This window comes from Doryrhamphus excisus, chromosome 16 (assembly GCF_030265055.1).
Source record: "Doryrhamphus excisus isolate RoL2022-K1 chromosome 16, RoL_Dexc_1.0, whole genome shotgun sequence".
NCBI classification, from domain to species: domain Eukaryota; kingdom Metazoa; phylum Chordata; class Actinopteri; order Syngnathiformes; family Syngnathidae; genus Doryrhamphus; species Doryrhamphus excisus.
In genome coordinates, this window is record NC_080481.1 from 7,020,212 (window position 1) to 7,041,917 (window position 21,706).

At 44.6% G+C, this 21,706-nt stretch overlaps 1 protein-coding gene across 1 annotated transcript in view; it reads left to right on the top strand.

Moving 5' to 3' along the window:
- LOC131104738 (Krueppel-like factor 7) overlaps positions 1-17,525 on the top strand; it is a 31,636-nt gene extending 14,111 nt beyond the window's left edge. Inside the window, exons 2-4 of the mRNA XM_058052235.1 lie at positions 1,968-2,568; positions 7,554-7,677; positions 13,459-17,525. Of these exons, the coding sequence (XP_057908218.1) occupies positions 1,968-2,568; positions 7,554-7,677; positions 13,459-13,510 (777 nt within the window). The 3' untranslated portion in view covers positions 13,511-17,525. The remainder of the gene's footprint in view (positions 1-1,967; positions 2,569-7,553; positions 7,678-13,458) is intronic.
- Positions 17,526-21,706: the final 4,181 nt, after the last annotated feature.

Genomic DNA, 21,706 nt, shown 5'->3' on the forward strand with positions numbered 1-21,706 from the left:
GGTGCAGAACCTGTGGACGTCAGCACTCCGGAGGGGCGCTGCGCCAAGGAGACTCAAAGGGGGGCATTAGAATTCCTTTATCTTGGCCATTTTGTGGTACTGCTGGCTCTTGATGCTGGCTCACACAAACACAAACACACTTCAGGGCACCAAATCAGCAAAAAGATTTGTTTATGCATGAGCGTAGGTGTTCACACAAAAACACGATCCCTGAATAATTACACTTGCAGCATAATTATGCTTCTCATACACAGACATGCAAAGTAATGTGCACACAAGTGGGGAGCCACCACCCACACTGAGTTCTCATCGACACACACGGGCTACTGATTAAAAACTTCCCGACCTGCTGTTCCAACAATGCTAGTGTCACCACATATGGATAGAATAAGTTGCCCAGGTTGCACCTTATGCAGATCACTGTGGGTTGCAACCTTGTATTTAGCATCTGCTTTGTACCCATGCATGCTCCTCTGTGTGTGCAAAGGCCCGGCTGACAGGATCCTCTTACACCAAATGTCACACTTACAAAGAGGATTCACTACTCCTTTCCCCCTGCGGAGAAAATGAAGTCGAGACCTTCCTCGGCTCGGCTTGCTTCACCTCATCCCCCCCGCCACCCGTCTCATTCGCTCTGCACTCGCTTCTTCCTCCCACTTACTTCTATCCTCTTTTCCTGCCTACCCGGACTAACTCACACACACACACACACACACACACACACACACACACACACACACACACACACACACACACACACAAAAAACACACTCACCTTGGTTTGCAGTTGGTGGTGCTTTGCTGAAGAAATTCGTCTTTAAGTGGCTGGTTTAGGCAGATAATTAGTACTCACCTTGGGAGAGGAGGAGGGAAAATGAGGTAAAAGGGGCTGTTTGTGGAAAATCAATACTTAGAAAGGTGCAAGGAGGGAGCAGTTAGGAACATGGCTTTTTACTGTATGTTACCATCATGTTGGAATGCTTTACTGCCTTTTTATTATGGCCATTTTATGGCAACATCCCGTTATTGTCTAAGTCGTTGACGGAGAGGAAGAAATCATGAAGGTGTGTGCTGGAGGGAGGAGACGGATGGTCTCGAGTTGCTTTTTAATTTGATGTCAACATGCAAATGATGTAAACAGTCCCAAAAAAAATCCCTTTTGTTCCTGGAAGACACATTCCCTTAGCAACAGACCCCACCCTTTACAAAAAAAGAAGAGAAATGTGTGACTTTATTTTTAGAAGGTGCAAACAAGGAGGGAAGGATGGAGGAGGGACTGAGCGGGTGGGGGTGGGGGGTGGGTTGTAAATGTCTCTGATGTGTTCAGTGTGTTCAACCTTATTCCTGATAATGGAAGCAGCTACTCGGTGTGTCAGTGCCTATTTACACACAAATGAAGTGGGGAGTAGCGCGCACCCGCCAGAGCTGCTTGCCTCCATCTCAGCTGTCAAAACGGGTTAGTGGCTACAACCATCCCTGGGATCAAACTGGTGCCAGACGCTTGCACATAATAGCTTTATCCTTGGACATTGGGAACCTCTCCCCCTGGCTGGCTTGCCGGTGTGGTGTAGTGTAAGGTAATAGACTCCTCAGGGTGCCAGTGTGCACAAATCAGGGGTCTTTTGTTTGGTGTCCGTGAGGAGGTGCGGGAAGTAATTGGGAGGAAGCAGACCAGAACTAAGGAGGAGTAAATCTTCCAATCTTGGCTCGCTTAGAAGCCGGTGTATGCACGCTTGTCAAAGCTCAATGAAATGTTGCTTGATAGGTGTTCCGTGCACTTTAGAACATCTCCTCAACCCAAGCAGTCAATCAGCCTGTAAGCACTGGAAGACATTTCTGGCCATGTGTGAGAGCGAGTGAGTCGAGGATGCTGCATAGGTTTTCCCAACGGTGCATGATGGCGTATTTGATGATGGATGTTGTCACGTGGAATTAGAGAGTGACTGTTCTGTTTTTGTGTCTTCCAGACCTGCCTGGAACTGGAGCGTTATTTGCAGACAGAGCCCAAGCGTCTGTCAGAGCTCTTTGACCAGGACTTGGACGGCCTCTTGACCCCGGCCTACCTGAAGGAGGATGGCGAGGAAGAACTTGCAGATGTCTTGCACCCCAGCCTACCTGAGCCCTCAAGCCCACCAACAGTGATACTCTGCCCCACACGCAAAAACTTCACTTTCACCGCGTCAATAAAAAGAGAACCAAAGGGCCCAGAAGCAACAGAAGGGGTTGAAGGGGCTCACCAAGCCCAGCTAAGTGCAGTTACGTCCCTGACGCCACCCTCGTCCCCGGAACTGGGCCGGCACCTTGTGAAACCCAGCCCGTCGCTGACATCCTCCACTGATGGGACGCTCACCCTCAAGCTGGTGGCCAGGAAGGTGGGACTCAGTGCGGCCCGGCTGGTGGCAGCACACTCACTTCCGGTCCGGGTGAAGGAGGAAGACGAGGGAGTACCGTGCGTGATGGGCGAGCTGCCAGAGAACAAGAAACGGATCCACCGCTGTCAGTTCAATGGCTGCAGGAAGGTTTACACCAAGAGCTCCCACCTGAAGGCCCATCAGAGGACACACACAGGTGAGGATTGTCTGCATTCAGAAGATATTTTAGATGTCTGATCCTCCTGCTATCGTCACACATCCACCCATCCATTCTCCTCTGCTTATCTTGGTCCGAGAGAGCAATGTCAGTAGGAAAGGCCAGACTTCCTGGTCACTTCTTATAGTTCCTCGTTCTCCTTAGTTCAGTTTGCAGGTTTGTGCCGGGATCTCCTCCCGGCCTGGCATGACCAAGCTCCTCACCCTATCTCTTACCCTTAGCACTTACCCTCACTCTTCTCGCATGTTCATCTCATAATGGCATCTTTTTCAGTGAAGCATCCCTGTTTGCGCAACCTGAGGGTAAAGTGGGTGGAGTGTCTTGATAAGAACACAGCATTGATGACTGGGGCGGACGAAGCAGAATTTTAATCACCAACCCTCTTCTTACTGAATGACCCGTTCCACCTCCGGAACCACTGAAAAAAAAACCCAGAAAATGTTCTCTTTCTACCCAAACCCGGCCTACAGTGACAAGGCTGTCACCGAGAGGGGGAGGGTCCTTTTGCCATAACTCTCTCACTCCTCCATCTCAATCCCAAACCACTCAGACCACTGTCGGTGAGCTGTCCTCCGTCTGAGTAACGGCTCAGTGATGGATGGATTGACCTGGATAGGCCGCCTGCCATTCCCTGCTTTATTTCCAGTCCCTCATCCTCCCAGCTTCTTGCAGGTCTAGGTCAGAGACTGGCCACATTTTGCAGGTGCTGTAATCATCTTGAAACTACAAATATGTTGGAGACATAACGGTTTATGGAGGCAGGTCATGGCACGTATGTCAGGGCAACAGCATCGCTTGGATGTCCAAGAATGAAATGTGGCTTGCGTTGTGTTTGAGGTGGAGGTTGTGTAGGCAGGATGGAGACAGTCAGTGACATCATAGCAGCTTGGCACAGTGTTCTGAACTTCATCCATCCATTCTATGCCGCTTATCCTCACGTGGGTCGCGGGGATCTGCTGGAGCCTAACCCAGCTAACTTCGGGCGAGAGGCGGGGTGCAGCCTGGACTGGTCACCAGCCAGTGACAGGGTTCATATAGACAAACAAACATTCACGCTCACATTCTATGGGTATTTTGGAATGTGGGAGGAAACCATAGTATCTGGTGAAAACCCACGGACGCACAGGGAGAACATGCAAACTCCACACAGAGATGCCCAGAAGACCTCACCAGGGAGGCATCCAGACGAGATGCCCGAGCCACCTCAGATGGCTCCTCTCGATGTGAAGGAGCAGTCGAAGAGAGGTGTGTTAAGAGTGAACCAAGAGTCAAGCAAGGCAGGCGACACAAGGGAGGGAACAAGAGAGCGACCCTCTTCATGTAGCGACAGCGGTGCGCCGGGCTCCCCCATTCACAGTGCTATTATCCTGACACGCTTAAAGATGTCATTACTCAAATCCTCTTTTTCTTACGTGTTATTTCCATAAATTACCGCTGGAGAAAAGACGACGATTTAATCTGGAATTGGATGGGGCGGCATGGAATGGCGCTGCCCTGTCGACTTTTTTGTGAATAGGCTTATGACAGATAAGGAATGGTACAATTAGATAGCGGGCAAGTTGAGGGAATAGCTGAAACACAAGGCCACCCGACTCATTCTCCCTCGTCTTCCTCTGGCTCCTATTTGACATCCTCATCACCGTCATTGCTCCTCTCCTCTGACTTTCTTCCCGAAATACTGCGGTTTACATGACTCCCTTGTGGTTCAAACCTGTTAAACACATGGACTTCCAATGTTCAGGATCAGTTCGGGTCAACATTAGTGTGTAACCATGCCAACATCTTGGTTTTGGGCTGCAAAACCGGGACAAAAGCATGACGGTTTGTGTTGTGGTTGTCAAGGTTATTGCTCCCGTCATCATTTCCATGGTCACTCCCCGGGTTTCTGGGAAAGTCATCAGCAGCTAAATGATGTCAGCATGCAGTTATGTTTTCTTACATGACCATTTTAAAGCAGTTTATTGAGAGACAAACTGCCGTTTTGATATGTATGCGAGGATTGGAGCCAACTCTCTTATGACAGTCTTTAACATGCTGCACCATCTCTCATCTTCCTAGCGCCATGCAGCCCTGACCCGACTCCCCCCAAAAGCTCTCCTTCTCACTCATATCAAAGGCTGAAGTGGTGGTTGCTGGTCGGAGCCTGTAAAACGCTCTCTGAGAGCCTCTCTAATGACCTCTGAGACCCAGATGCCCAGCGTTGGCTCCAGTTAATGGAGGGAATGCAATTAAGATCAACACTGGCACCTGAGAGGCTGGAGTATGTTCTCTATATGTGTGTGCGTGTGTATGTCGAGAGAGGGGGGGTGGGGAAAACATTTGGAAGTAACAGATTACACATAATAAGATTACTGTGAATCAGGAAACACCCAGTTATCAGATTACGGATGCGAACTGTATAATTGCCTATTTGATTACTACACAAGGCTTTTGAAAGGGAAAAAGCTTTTGGACAGCCCGACATGCCGAAACACATTTTAACAAGAGAGATGGTTATTATTTAGGTGATTTATGTATTGATGGGAAATGAAATCATCACCAATGTAATCTATGACAGTGAAACCTCAGTTTTCACTCGCCCTCGTTGTCACCAAAAATGTTGTCACACAATGTGGCACGCAACTGGGTCTGTTTGTATCAGTGGGTAAAATGGGATGCCCAAACAAATTATGGTTGGAAAATAACTCATGATAGCACCAAAGAAAGTCAATAAGGTGAGAAACACTATTGAATTCGATCCCGTCAGGATGTACAGGAAGTCCATATCAATAATGGCTCCATCCACTAACTAATTTGCATTGTTTTCTGCATGTAAAAATACTATTTTTCTCTATAAATTGTATTTTTGTGTGTCTCACTTTATAGTCTTCACTTTATGTACGTTCCTATTTCGGAAAAATTTATTCGCTTAGAGTACATTTTGATTTTTGTCAAAGCTTTTGGAACAAATTAATAATGAAAACCAATATAGTGCTGCGTGTTTTACAGGCAAATTCATCCACACGGAACAGAAGATGATCAGAGTTTGGGTTCATGCAATGGATTCGATTACCGACTGGCACCCGGTCCCACCAGATATGCGTGCATGTGTATTTATGTGTGCGCACTTGTCTGTCTGTACGAGGGCATCTTGAGAAAGAAAAGAGCGGGGGAGGGGGCTGTGTTGCCAGGCAACGGGGGGCAGCGTATCATGGAGGATTTGGTAGCTGAGTGGTTATTATTGCTGCAGGCTCTGGTCTCTCAGTGCCCCCCATTCCTCTTTCCTTCCGCACCACCACCGCTACCACCTCTCACTATCACTCCCCCTTTGCCCTGTATGTCTCTACAGTTACCGTTGCTTAGCAACTGCCTCCGTGCTCTGCCGGCGTGCCTGGTAATTGGCCGGTGGCATGGCGCCGTGCCGTCGCCAGATCTAGGCAGCTGCACTGACTACTGCCTCCTCATGTTGCATGCACCCAGCATCCACACACTCCTCCCCCCTCAGCGCCGTTGCTAGGCAACACAGTCAGGCATCCCTGTCTCCCGGGGGTTCATTGACCGGAGCCGGATGGCCCAGACCTGCTGTTCGGAGTGTTTCTGAGAAGTGGAGCAGGAAGGATATGTGTCATTGCTTCTTCTGTAGTTCTTATTTTTATCTTATTGATAATTAATAAGCAGCACAGCAGCACAGTGATGAACACTGAAAGATGTTTCAGGTTGGAATCAAAGCCACTGTACGGGTTCACCGCGCATACTTTGCCCTCATAGTCCTAAAAACATGTAAGTCAGGTCCCGTTCCTTCTAAATCGTTTTTTAGGTATGTATGGTCGTCTGCAGGTTCAGTGAAAACTGCAACTCTTGCCCTCCAGTTTCCCACACCGCAAAAGTACAATAAAAGCCGCATATTTGTTTATGCGCCCATTTTTAAAGAGCTCGACTAAAGATCACTAACCATACTAAAAGGTCAAAAATTCATCCCACCAAGAAACTTTTGCCTTTTTTTAGGCTCCTTTTCAGGCTCCTTTTTGGAATTTCAGCCTGGCCTTGCTATTCTTCTTGATGATGTAGCCATTGTACTTCTTCATGAAGAAGAACAGCAACAATCTGTTACTTCTAGTACTACACTTATTGTCTATGGTTAATGTTTGTGTAATATTTCAGATTACGTTTCCATCTTCTTTTAGCTTCATCCATAGACTACTCTACGGTTTTCATGTTGTTTTCACCTATAAATATAATCTACACAGGAAAAACCTATGCTACCAATCTGAAACTGAGTATTGACGGTTTATTTTATTTATTGACTGATGAGGCAGCTTCAAACACAAGTTATCTTTTAAGCTGTTGATCCAAGCCAGATACATGGAAATAAAAGCTGAAATGTTGCTGTTGAGTCTCATATTCATTTGTTCATGTCAAAACCAAATATTTTCAATCTACAACAAAAATAAAGAAATTGACCAATACACTTTTCTCAGGGCATTGAATCAATCACAACCAGACTGTCCAGGTTGTCTTAGAAGATGTTTGGCCCTCATTTGAGCAGACTTCATCATTCCATGCTCAAAGAATTGGTGGGACAAACACTAGTTAGACTAGAAAGGACAGCTCTAGTCTGACAACTTTGTGAGACCCAGTGTGATGGTTTCGCTCTTTTGTGGGGTCAAACGACAGTCCTTAGTATACCGTGGAGTGGGATCTTTGGGTGATATCACCTTAGTTAGCATCGTTAGCATATGTAATGCTTAGGGATGAGTGAGTACACCACTAGCTGTATCTGGATCTGTCACCCATCTAAACAACCTGTATCCGTATATTTACTCAGGGAGGTAAAGTACATGAGTTAACCAATGAAAGACCGTTGGCACGTTTGCCCTTAGCACGATTATTTCAGCACGAGGTTAAAACCAAAGAGTTATGTGTGTTTGCCTAGCATTTTATTGTGAATGAAACAGGTGTTTTTCTCCCCCCCCCCCCCCATGCAGGTGAGAAGCCCTACAAGTGCTCATGGGAAGGCTGCGAGTGGCGATTCGCCCGGAGCGACGAGCTGACGAGGCACTACCGCAAACACACCGGTGCCAAGCCTTTCAAGTGTAACCACTGTGACAGGTCTGTCAAAGCACCCCAATCACTCGTATCCCGCAGCACACACACACAATTTAGCCTTTTTCTTTGTGCCACTCAAAGTGTTAATTGCCGCTCTCATGCCATGTTACATGTTGGAGTGTGTGGAGCTTGACTTTAATCAAGGGGGATGACAAGAAGATTGCTGGCCCACTTGGGGAGCGCATAGGCAGGATTGCTCATGTAACATAAGCCATCATTCACAAACTGTCCCCTAACACGACTCTTTTGATTGCATTTCAATTGCAACATCAAAATGGAAAAAATGTCTGCGGAAAATATTAATGGGCCTGTCTGTTGCTTACCTCTGACCTGGCTTTGTATCCTTGCTGGTTGCTTGTAGGATATACACGGTATGGCCTGAAGGATAGGTTCCTGAGGCTAAAAGACTAAAAGTAAATAAATAAGGCCCCTCCCCTCATCGAGACCCATCCATATAACGTCATATAACACTTTGGGCACAATATGGGCTAAGGGTTCATAATCAAGTGGCTAATGGCTTGTCCATTCCATCACCATGAAATTGCACAAAATGTTACATACCATAAATGGAACACTATCTGCGATCATGACCTGTCCAGTGATTTAACCATGCTTGCAGGCCCATAATTAAGTATGAGGACCGATACTGTAGAATGGTCTGCTACGCTGTGCTTTGCAGGCCCATAATTCATGTGTATGATGTCTAACAGCTCTTCTAACACACTGAATTTGACTGTTGCTTGTTTGTGTGGATGATGCCTTATTTTGTATTTGTGGTGATCTCTCTGATGCCCAGGATGATCCAAAATACAGGTCAGTGTGTTGCTGTAAATACAGCCTCAAGCTGTAGCCCAACCCAGCAAACCTTGTGTGCTGCCCTGATCCCAAGCGTCCTTGAGCAGAGTGAACTGACCAGCTAAGCAGTATGCCCCACACGTTAATTCAGTGCCTAAATATTTAATTATTTGCCAGATGGGTGAAGGGCCCTGGAATTAAGCTTTATTTTGTGCTCACTTTCATCTTTCTCTCCATGCTTCGCTATTGAAAAGGCATAAGATGTTTTGATCTGAAGCAAAGATTCTGTGATGACGTGACGTAATTTGTAATTTTGAATCCCCACCTTAATTAGTCACCACAGCCCCCTGTTTAATTATGAAACACAAGCAAAATGTTAATTTGCAGCCCGGCTGGGCGAAGTCATCAGGCATTCAGGGGCCATTATTCGCTATAAAAAGATCAGGCTCGACTGTGACACAAAAATCTTTAGCCCTGTTTTAATTACAAGCCTCTGTCTGTGATAGGACCCTTGCTGACACCTCAGGGATCTCGCAGCAATTTTGTCTTCTGGGGAATGGCTTCTTGGATGGAAAGGTCATTTTTGTGATCCGGTTGAATTGCGCATCCAACAGTATAAATCTGAGAGAGCTGTAAAGCATCTGCAGCGTCATAAAGCCCGTTTTATGGGGCCATATTGGCCCGTATATCAGTGTCAATGACTATATTGAAAAATAACTGCATTGTTAGATAAGACTAGTCAACAGTATTATGTGCATATGCTGCAAATGTGACAATAAATTAGGCCGTTTTACATCGTGAGTATCAGCACGTCGTAGGACAATAAGAGCCTTTTTCCACTGGGGGGGGATCAACTGAAAGCATCCTTATGTTGATGAGAGTCTCATGGTCGTCAGTGCATCTGTCATCAGCAGGTCTCAGCTGGAAAGACTGTAAGTACAGTAAACCCCCACCTCCAGTCCCCCCACCACCCTCGCCCCATCCGAGCCCTCCCGCCACCACCACCACCCTGCAGGCGCATCCCTAATTTGGGCTCATCTCTGTCATGTTGCACAGCGCCCGACCCCTCGGGCCCAGCGCACATCCTACTGTGATGAAGGAAGAGGGGAAACAGAGAAGACAAGATCGAGGATGGGTCGGAGTGTGCTTTGGGAGATGAGTGGTGATGGGGGGTTGAAAGAACCATGGTGTGCCAGCTGGTGTCGTGCCCCCAAGTCGTGACTCATACTTTACCATCTGTCTTGCTGCTCCTAGACACACACAAAAACACCCTTGAGTGTCTCCTAAGTTGTTCTTCCCACGTGTTTGCAACACAGTGGCAAAAGAAGCAACACACACACACACACACACATATGCATGCAGGTGTGACAGGAACAGATGACTGGTGGAACTCCGCCCTTCGGCCAAACACTGATTCATCCTGACAGCCCTCTCTGTCTTACTGGAAAGAAGCAGTCAGACGTGTTAAAAAGTGCTATTTTCACATTATAATGGAATATAAAAAATATTTTTCTGCATGTTTTAACAACCACTGAATAGCATCTAAATACAAAACCCACTCTTACCTTTGAAGATCAGCCAAGACGACTAATGACTTACCTAACGCCAGGCCCATAGAGGTCTTAGTTGCAGACTTTTGAAGCTCATCCGAAAACAACGAGTGGCTCCGTATCATTTCTGGGACACTTTTTTCCCATAAGAAAAGATTAATTCCAGGGTCAACAGTCATGGACCTTAGTCTAACAAAAAAGACGTCTTAGTAATGTCATAAGCAGGGACACCCCTGCCTTCACGCAGAACATGTGCCATGCATAGGCCCCCACGATCAGTGTGTGTGTGTGTGTGTGGGGGGGGGGGGGGGGGGGGTTATACACAAGGGGGCACGATGCCATGAGGCACCGAGCAGCAAGTCAGCCCAAAGCAGGAGATAACGAAAGGCACTTGTGCCGCAATGATTGTCAGCACACAGCAGAATAAGGCAGAATAAGAGAATAAAGTAGTCCTGTTATTGTGGTGTAGGTTCATTCCTAACACCCAAAATTGTTTTTAACACTGTAATTTTGCAGTAAAATCATGAAATGAAGAATTTCAAATTCACGGTTCTAATATCACATCTATATGAATATAATAATTTTAAATCTTGCTGTTTTGTGGTTGAATACGACCTGTAGTAAAAATCAAAGTATGCATACTTGAGCAAATTATACATATTTGCTGACTAAATGAAGCGTTTTCAGGCAGAAAAATAGCTAAATCAGCTAAAATACAAACAAAGAAGACACATTGAAATTGTGATATGCGGTACACTGGTCACAAGGTGTCAGTAGACACACAAATGGCAGACACGATCGCTGGAAAAACAGGTTAGGATTATCTTAGTGATACTCCTCCCAGGTTGTTGTGTTTTTTTTTTTTGGGCCACTAAATTCCTGATGTCACAGGAACATCTATTAGCAAACAGGTTGGAAAAGGCTTGCCAATTTTCAGCTTTTCGTCTTGATTCAAACACATTCCACATAGTTCAACCCCGCTTTCATGAAGAACATTGGGGAACTGTTAAGCATGGTTTCCAGCAGGGATTTTTGTTGGCAAATGAGAGGTGTCATCACACGTTATGTCTGCCTGTTCGTCAGTGTGAACAAGGAAGTGCGAATGCATTTGATTGATTAGACAGTTGATTTATGCCGTGACAGCAGAGAATGAATGGTGATACATAATTTCAGACTACATGCTGGAAAGTTGAGGAAAATAACAGCAGGAAAGAAAAGCTTTGATGTTTTTCGGGACCAAATCAGTATAAACTACAACAACAAAAATGAGACAAAAATCCCATCACTCGAGTACAACTCACAATTCACCAGAGCTACACAGGATGTTCCTGGAATCCTCTTCCACGCCATGGTGGCATCACTAACTTAGTGGATGTTGGACGCCTTGTCCAGTTTTCGAAAGGAGGAGATCACATTGTCCTTTTGAATGTCACAGTACCGTTTGGAATTTATGCTTCCCCCGATTAACCACAGCTCATGCAGTCCCAGACCATGACACGGCCACAATGTGTGACTATATCGGCAAGACAGAATTTGTGTGGCAGTCTTTTCAGACAATAATTGTGGTGTGTTGAGTAATTTCAGTGGATAACAATCTATACTGCCTTGCAGTCTAGTATGTCTAGTCTAGTCTAAAGTATACAGCCATCCCTTCAGAAGGAGGAATGATGTGCTCAGTCTTTCCATGGAGCAGGACAGTGATAGTAATCTGCCACTTCTGTTGTGAGATGATGCTGTGCATTGGAAGATGGTTGTTGTCCACGATGGAAAGGAACTTCCTCAGTGTCCTTTGCTATCTCACAGATGTTAGGCGGTCGAGCTCAGTGCCAATGCCGGTGTTTTGTGGTTGACTATGGCCTTTATTAGTACAAAAATGATTGAAAGATAAGTCATATGATGTATTCTGGTCAGACATCAGTAATGTTACATTGTTGAGACATTACCTTATCAGTGCATGTAGTCAGCCATAGCAGGTCCCAAATGTCATCTTCCCACTCCGTGTGGAAGTGGTACGTTTTTGGCTTCTTTCTTTGACTTTCTTCTCCACTCTGGTTGAAATACTTTTGTAAGTGTAGCTCAAGTAAATTGGAGGCTAACCTGTTAGCTCAGTAGCTTAGTATATGCTATGAACAGCGGTCGTCTTTTATGGCCCTGCAGTGATCCCTTAGCCAGCACATTAGTCTAATGTGAGTGTTATTTCATGTTTACCGGGCTATAATAATGAATACTAAAGTACTAAAGTCTTAAACGGGTTTTCTATGCTCTAACTACGGAAATGTTCGGTGTATTCATGGTGAATCCTACTTTGAGGAAATGTACTTATGGCGGTTGGGTCCAGAGGCAATTAACTGCAATAAACAAGGGATGACTGGATCCAAGTGTCCTTTCTATAGTTGTCCCGTGGAAAGATATATGTACTATACTGTGTGAAATGTTACAACCTGTAACCTTTAGTTTTTGCTCTCTTAACACTTTATGTTGAGAATGGTTTTGGTAAAAGCCACACAAATCTACAAAAAAAAAGCATAACCACTGTTTATGCTTTAGTGCCAACTGAAATGAGGCTTTATGAAGTATGCTGAGGTCGCTCATGAGATGCATTACAGTGGTTGGAGCTTGAGGTTTTGTTAATTTTGTTGTGGTTTTTGACTTTGAGTTTCCACAGAATTTGGGAAAGACTTAAGCTTAGCCAGGATTTTCCAAATAGTTAGATTTCTGTGAGCTTAATTTTCGCTGAGTGAGAACACAATAAAAAAATCAGTGTTTGCATGGAAATGCTGAAGCCGAAGAGAAGAGAGAATATATACTATGTTGACCTCAAATCTGCAATTAAATGCACTCGACTCGGCTTGTATTAGAAAACAGCGTTACAATTTTCACGTTTATTTTTAGACTTAAATGGAATCATGCCAGCAGCATGTTCAACATCCCTATGTCTGAAATATTCCCCAGCATACTAATCACCAGAACATACAGCCTGCAATTATCTAAAAGAAAGCACCACTTGCATCCCTCCCCCAGGAGTGCGGCATTAGTTGGGCACACACTCAGCAAGAATAGTGTTCGTCTTGCCGTAGTCGTGGAGAGTATAATGAATTAATGCATGCATGTATGTATGTATGTATATATGTATGTACGTATGTATGCATCTGTCAATATGAGGCTATTACCTTTGCGACACCGCATTTCATTCAACTGCCACGTTGTGGGTTTTACAGTTTGTCTTTTGTCTGCTGCCGGGAGTTGCTCAGCTCCAATCATTAGTAGAGGCACCTGAAAATGCTGATTGTGAATTTGCTACATGCGCACTAATTGCATCGACGCCCACGGCTCAGCGCTCGCTACGTAACAGCTACATTAGCAACATTGACTAAATAAACCTCTTTGCCGTGCCTCACTTTCAAGCTAACAGCCCGTTTCCCCCCTCTGTTGTTTGCAGGTGTTTCTCACGGTCAGATCATCTGGCGCTGCACATGAAGAGGCACATCTGAGGCATTCGAGGAGAGGTCTGAAGGCAACGGGGGCAGGGATGAGGGGAGAGAGAGAGAGGGAGCAGAATCACAGATGTATGGATCTCTGATGACACCACGGGCTTGAACACAGACAGGCAACAAACGGGTCACACAAGACTCCATTCAGTGTCATTTGCTTCCCGGAATGGATGACCTTTAGTTGGCAGCTCTTTGTTTCAACTTCCGACTTTTGCCTCCCTTGCAATACAAAATGTCAGGCATGTTAATGCAGCATTGCTTCACATGCAGCCAATTTAGCACTTGTACATTTTGGTCCCCTTTGAGCTCAACGCCATCTCACTGGGTTGCTGCAGCCTTTCTGTTCAGTCAAAGGTTACATCATCTCATATGATTTTTCCATTTGACCTCTCCCACCTACCAACTGGAGCTATTTATGAATCATTTTGGCCCGATGGCGCTTGTTTGAATCGGATTTGGAGACTTGACAATGGGAGCATGCTTCAGCCAGCGGAGGTTGACTGAGGCCATTTGTAGAGCTGTGCGGGTCTATGGCCATCATCCAAAGGGTGTGTCTTGTGGATGTGGTCATCTAATCTACTCCTAGGAAAGAGAGGCCATCTCCCGTTGAACCGAAGCATCGGAGACATCCGGAGAGATCGAACAGCTCCTCAGCGTGGCTCTTTGGAGCTGAAACTGTTGCACAATTGACTCTTTACAAACCTTTTGTTAAAAAGTAAGGCCCCGGTGCATCAGACTGGGAGGCACAAGTCCAAGCATTTTTCTGACTGTAATAGCACATCAGACAGGATCGGATCGCTATGTATGTAAAGGCTATATGTTTCTAAGCAAAGATCTCCTATTTGTTCCGAATAGACCATTCTGAAGAACTCTTTGGGAATGGATGCAGCCAAATACAAACTGCAGATGCCTGAAATGATCTCTCGGGCCTTTGAGAGTGATTGGCATCTGACAAGCCAACAGATTGCTCTCCATGCAGAACTTTTCCAATTTAGCAGACTTCCATTCAAAATGCAGCCGTCTCAGTAAATCAGGCCCTATGCATCACCTAGGACTTTCCTGATGACTTCTTGTGAGATTTATCTCCAGCTGGACATAGAATGGACTCGTTGGAGGACAAATTCAATCAATTGGCGCCGAATCAATGTGAATGTATCTGTGTATGTGTCTGTGCACTTGCATCTGAAAACACAAGAACGCCGTTGCGGTCGCTTACGGTTAAAACCACACCTTTCCACTTTACATGTCATTGTTAAACTAGGAAGTCACGCCTGGTGGCTTGTGTCACGCATTGTTCCGGTGGAACGGCAGGGGGGCCGGGAGAGCAGATTTCTAGAGTGAAGAGGAAGAGAGGAAGGAGCAGATCTGCACACTCAGCAAAGATAACTGCCCTATCAGCTCCTGAAACGACAAAAGAGTAAGACCTCTAGATACAAAGACATGTAGTCACATTTGTTCATGGTGATCTGACTCCTGAATCCCACTCGCCAGCTCCGCGAAATGCCTTTCGACCAGGGAGCACAGACAAAACAGAGGCCATGCCAGGATTCAGGCTGACTGAAACTGCAATCCTTCACACAATTGTCGGTCTGCATTTGATTAGGAATTTGGATTGAGTCCAGCACACCCACGACTCTAGTGAGGACAAGCGGTACAGAAAATGGATGGATGAATGGATGACTTGAGTCAAGTGAGGCACTTTTAGGACAGGACTGTGAATTTTGGCCAATGGAGTGCACCTATAAACCGCAGGTGTCCGTGTTGTAACACAGAAATACACACTATAAACCTCGGTTCAAACAGTCCAAGCAGGAGTAATTCTAAACTTAATCAAACATACTTAAGATTTGTCAGATCAGAACACTATCGCTCCAAAAGACTTCAAAACATGATGTTTTCATCCACGTTACTACTCTGCGCCCGAAGCTTCATGGGTACTGGAGTTATTTTCATGTGAAAAAAATGTCGCTTATCATCCAGAATTTACATTATGTACGACTCGTAGCTAGCAGTCCAACGCTACTTTCAGACGACAGGTCAGTCTCCATTTTCTTTGCAACCTGTATCTGATTTATTCATGTCAGTGCCAACAGGACAATTTTTTTTCAAGTCCAATCCAGGCCTCTTTCATATTGAGGTCATAAAGCTGATGTGAGTCCGATGATACAGCAGTCTGAATGTCGATGTCGCCTACATCAGACTTATCGTTCATTGAAAGATGGCAAACGTCACAATTCATTCCCAAAATAGACAGTCAGTGGCGAAAAGATGATGTTTTGGAACTGATTGAACTCGCAACGTCAATGTCCCACCGTTCCTCGGAACAGATGTCACGGCAAGTGCCCCACAAACTGCCATTGCCAAAATTCTTCCCATTTTCCTTCTTAATCTTGAACACGGAGTCATTTTGTTAAGAAAATGTTTACTCTAGTTGCACTAAATTCTTGAAATTGCCATAAGTGCAGCAGGACTGAGACCACGAATCGGCCATGTCTACCTCTGCAAACACACTTTTGTGCGCATGCGTGTCACTCCCCGGATGCATTGAGTTCACATTCCACACATATACATATTTTTTGGTGATGTGAACGATCACGTTAAATGAGCGACGATGAACAAAATTCTGAATTGGGCGTCATACCCTAAAGTGTCACCCCCGATTATTTCATATGTAACTTGTATCCGATATTTTCAGTGTGAAAAGTACAGTGGGACCCAGGCTCTTTCGGATGTGGATAGAAAACCCGATGGTACCGCAGTCGCCGTACAGGTGGCATACATCAGCCGATACATAATCAAAAAGCCGTGTGAGAGTTAGAGAAAGGTACTGACAGATGGAGGCAAAAGTTTCAGAAATCTGTGTCAGTGACCCACCAACTGCCACTGGCAAAATTCATTCCGTCTTCCTTCTTAATCTCCCCAAAAAATGTTGACTCCAGTTGCCACAAATGTGCCAGGACTGGGCTTGGTCATTTCCCGGACACATTGTGTTCACGTTTCACACAAATACAAGTCACATTTGTTTTTGTAATGTACATAAAACCATGGGCTTTGAATACCCTGCTGTGTGAACGCAGCCCGAGTGTTCAGTCCAGGTGTGGATTCAACTTGCAAAGCAAAATGAAGTGGTTTGAAGCATCAGTGGCAGCTCTATGTGTGTTCATGGTTGTGTGGCGATGTGGTTTTTGTTTTCATGGACAACCCTGGACTGGAACACCAGGATACTCCCCAAAAATCGGATTGTTTAGAATCGACTCAACTAATTCCTCTTCTCACCTGTACACCGGAACACGTTTGAAATGTGAATGTTTACTTTTTTAATTTATTTTGTTTCTGCTGTTCACTACTGTGTCATTTTAAAGAATGATTGTCGATTCTGCTGTGCCTGTGTGTAATTCTTTTGTCTGTATTTGCACTCATTTTTGGAAAAAAGTCACTATCATGTTTTTTGTCCACTCTTGCATATCACCCCTCCACCTCCACCACCCCACCACCGCATATCTGTACAGTTGTTGTTTTATACACACACACGTGTGCACATACATGCAAGCACGCCCTCAGCGCCTGCATGCATGCAGACACTCCCTATACATGCAGGCGAACACACACACACACACACACACACTAGCTCAGCCTGAGGTGCAAGCTGCATCTCTCCTGAATTTTAAATCAGACCCTTTTTTTCTACCGGCGTCTCCTCTTCCCCTCCTCGCCCTCACTCTCCATCAGATACCAAGCCCTTCTGCTCATACAGTATGTCCCCCTGCACCCCGCCCACCATCCTCCTTTCTCCTCCGTAGTCTTTCTCTGTTTCTTTCTGCTGTATAAAGTGTTTCAAGATTATCATTTGTATATTATGATGTATGAGTACGATAATGTTCTTTATTATGGAAAAATGAGAAAGATTTATTTTTGTTACCGGTTTGTTTCATAATTCCTTTTTTTAAATTGGTATTGTACTATCTCTATGCAAGGAACTGTTTGTTTTTTTATTTAAGAATGTAATTATGTGTAATAAATGGTAGACGCAGTTTGGCATGGAGTATTTATGCTTCCTGGCTGGTCTGTTCAGTGACAAAACCATGTCATTACTGAAACTGTGTGTCATGATGGAATCAGTGCTCACACAAAGTGTAGGAACAAGACCAAAAACATCATTTTGGTGATAACTTCATACAGTGGAACCTCAGTTTTCATCATAAATTTGTTCCAAAAGGTCAGACAAAAATCAAACCGTAAAGCCAAGGTAATATTTCCCATAGGAAAATCATGTAAATCCAATAAATCTGAAAAAGTGTACATTTTATAGAGACTATTCATATTTCTAATGCAAAAAACAAAGCAAAATAACTATTCATGGAAAAGTTATTGTTCATGTACTGTATAATCCTGGCAAGATTGAATTTCTCACCTTCATCAAATTGCTGGAACTCACACCTTTAGCCTCATGGTGCCAAAGTGCAATTCTGTATAAAAACGAGTCATAATTTTTATTATAAGAGAAATCGTGAAAATTGGGGTGCACAAAGACCAAGTCGAATTTATTATTGTAGCACCAACCCCAAAGGTCGAGTGTGTGGTCTATAAACAATGAAAAACAAACACTACTACTATTACTATGACTACTATTTTACTCGTATATCATTTACTTTATAGATGTATATATAATTTATTGATATATTACTTAATTTTATCTTCTAAACATGCACAAACAAGCTTTATCCCTTCTCATCCAAATCACTGGTCCGGTCTTTACACTTTCACTCACAGCCTCATAACTGCCAGGTCACGACACAATACTTTGGATGCCACTTACAAGAGAACTGCACTTTTTTTTATTTTGCCCATCATCCACAATCCTCCTTTTTTGTGTGCTCTAGAGGTGTAACACAAGCAAGGAATGGGACGCACCTATTCACACACCTAAAAAGCCACCTTTTAAGCCACCAATGAGGCTTTATTGTACTTACAGGTACATTCATGCTGCACACAGCAGCAGCAGCTCGAACAAGCACTGTACCCCCCTTGTTACCTTTTGGTGGTGGCCTGAGGCACTGTGAGCGAGTGCGTGGTGAGGTGCCATTAACCCAGTTCTTTGGCATCACAATGTTAATAATAATAACGACAATGTTGCTGTAGCTTGGTTAAGATGCAGGTCACATTATATCATTGGAACACAGTTGGTGCTTTTTGGAAGTTTTTTCAGAATACTTTATAGGCCAATAGATACCATTATATAGGCGTATTATGTATTATGCGTCCCCCAACATGTATTCATAGCTGCTTCTTTTTAGCTGTTGTTATATCTTTACTACACGCAGAAAAGAGAAAGACACGTGTCTCGCATGAGGATTGTGGATGATGGGCAACATTTTTTTAAAATGAGATATTGTCAACTGTCATGACTGTCATGTTGCTTTGACCTGCTAAAAAGTTTGGTTGAACTTCAGCTCAAAACATGCAGACGCAGCCACGTGCAAGAAGTGCCGGAAGGTAATATTGTGCAAATGAGGTCCTGTAAGCAGGTGGGGGTAAAATGGATGGTGTGCCAGTGCCTCAAGATTTAGAGATTGTTTTCTTTTATTGAAACATGTCAATTAAAATAACAGTACTCCACATGGTAAGATTAAATAAATGTATTGGCTTGTTCACACGGAACGCGAAAACCTCCAGGCAGACTGGTGCAGCATCTTCAGTGATGGAAACACTGCATCGGTCCGTTGTGGTCAAGAGCTGGACTGAAAGGCCAAGCTCTCAATTTATAGGTTGTATCTACAGGTTGATACAGGCTCCTACACTCAAATATGGTCACAAACTTTGGGTTGTGACCAAAAGATAAGATCACAGGTATAAACGACTGAAATTAGTTTCCTTCATAGGGTGGCTGGGCTCCCCCCTAAAGATAAGGTGAGAATCAGGAGAAACAAAGGGTAGAGACCGGTTGAGGTGACAAGTGGTCTGGATGCCTCCTGGTGTTCAGTGAATGTCCGATATGGAGGAGACCTCGGTCTATGTCTTTCCGGGATTCGCCGGGAAGAGCTGTATGAAGCAACTCGGGAGGTGGAAGCCTGGGCTTCTCCTCTCAGATGGAGGCATGGATGTGATCCTTCAATAATAAGGCTGTTGTCTGAGACTACCTACACCCACTGTGAGAGGATGCAAAATGGTTCATTCCACCTTGTAAGACTTGCCAACGGAAAGAGCTGCTTTCAGGGTTGATGTTGCTAAGCGACTCATCCGTGTGCTTTGCTTTGAGCGACACAAAATCATGTCCCTGCGAGGAAAGAAACATGACTGCCATAAGAGAAACAGCCAGGATACAGTAGAGGAGAAGTCAGTGAAGTTTTCTCAAAGAGGTTATTTCAATCCAAATGTTGAAGCAAATTTTGACTGATGGAATGCCATCGCATTATTTGATGTATGTGGTGAAGTAGCTAAAGTGCACAAAAAAATCCTTGCATTATTTTTGGAAAAAATGTGTAAGGTTTTCTTCTGTAAGTACCAATTGGGCTCCGGTATCTGATACTATCGAAACGATGCCCGACCCTAATTGTCCGTCTTCTCACTTCACCTCTAATACCTTCTTATCAGGTCTTAATCGCAGACTCAGCCACATGGCCAACAATAGAGCACGTTTACCAAAGAGAACTTATGGTTGTGCCCAGAAATTAAATCAATCTGTCCTTTTTTTGCTCCTTGCATCATGTATTCCGACTGCATCCGAGAAATGCTGAAAGCATCTGGTCTTCGTGTCTAATCACATCAGTAAGCAAACAAGGTGACGACTTCTCCGCTATTCTTGCCTTTTGACCATGACCAGCTGATAAAAGGGTAATCGAATAACTAATGGCTAATTAAGGAGTAATTACTCGCTGCTAAATGGTCCTATGCAGTGTATTAATTCTCCTCGGGTCTGGCACAGAGGAAGTCCCATCAGGGTTTCTTTTCCTTTTTTTGGGGGCTCATTTAATACTCACTAATTGAAACAGGCACCCTCATCAGGAAGCTTACATGTATCTGTCTAACTTAATGTGCTATTATCAGTAATTACAGACGCGTTATCTACCTAACTGAACTTACCGCCTCCGACTCAGGAGCACGTTTGTGGAATGAGAAACGATGGAGTTGTTCTTCAATAAAGGTCGTGTCGTTTTCATTAAACGTGATAAGAATGAGGCCGGCCGTGGGTTCACTGTAAAGCCACGTCCACATTACCAGCGTGTGGGGGGGGGGGGGGGGGGCTTCCACAGCAGCACAACAGCACGCTTTGTTATCCCGCTATTGCACCACAGATCCCAAGCGGAATATTGTGCAAATAATTGAAAGAGCATCTTGATAAACACGCTGTTAGAGACAAACACTCTTTGATCCATCCATTTATAATACCACTTATCCAGCTGCTCATGCACATCCCAGCTGAAGACGCCTTAGAATGGCCGCCACGTCGTAGCAAAAGGTGTGAAACACTACACCACTAAGTTGATAGTAGGCTACTGTTTAGGTGGATACACTGGGTACAAATTCAAAATGTTGGATCTATGGCAAGATCCATAGAACAAAAGGCCATTCCAGCAGCAGGCCTGAGCAATTATTTTGGATCAAAAGCAAATTGTTCACCTACATGTTCACTTCCTTTATTATTCTCATTCTCATTTATTTTTCTGAGAAATGCACAAGCGATCATGTGGGTTTTTAGCAGCATCTGAGTGCACCGATAGTTCCAATTATAGGGAATATGTCGCCATGGCCCTCTGTAATTAAAGCCTAATCACACTCGCGGTTGCAGAGAAGCATCCCCATCAAGCTTTCATCTATCAGCCTCGTCGTGCAGTCTCTCAGCAGCCTTGTCAGGGATTTCTACCACTCAGTTTGCAGTGTGTGTTTTCAGAGCATTTAGTGGCTCCTCTTCTTTGCAAACACGTCCATTTTGTATACTCCATTTTGTTGACACGAAGACCTTCAGTTGGAAAATGTAAAATGAGTATAATTGAGACTTCTGCGTGAAATAAGCCTGACAGAGGGCAAAGTGATAAATACAAAACAAGTCGAGCCACTCGTCTTTCTTGGAATCGCCTCCAGACAGTTGTTGGGCAAACAAGACCAGACAAAAACTGGATATGATTAAATGCATAGAGCTGCAGGCGTTTGAGGGGTGTGGCAGCTGCTCTATACAGTGATCCCTCCTTTATCGCAGTC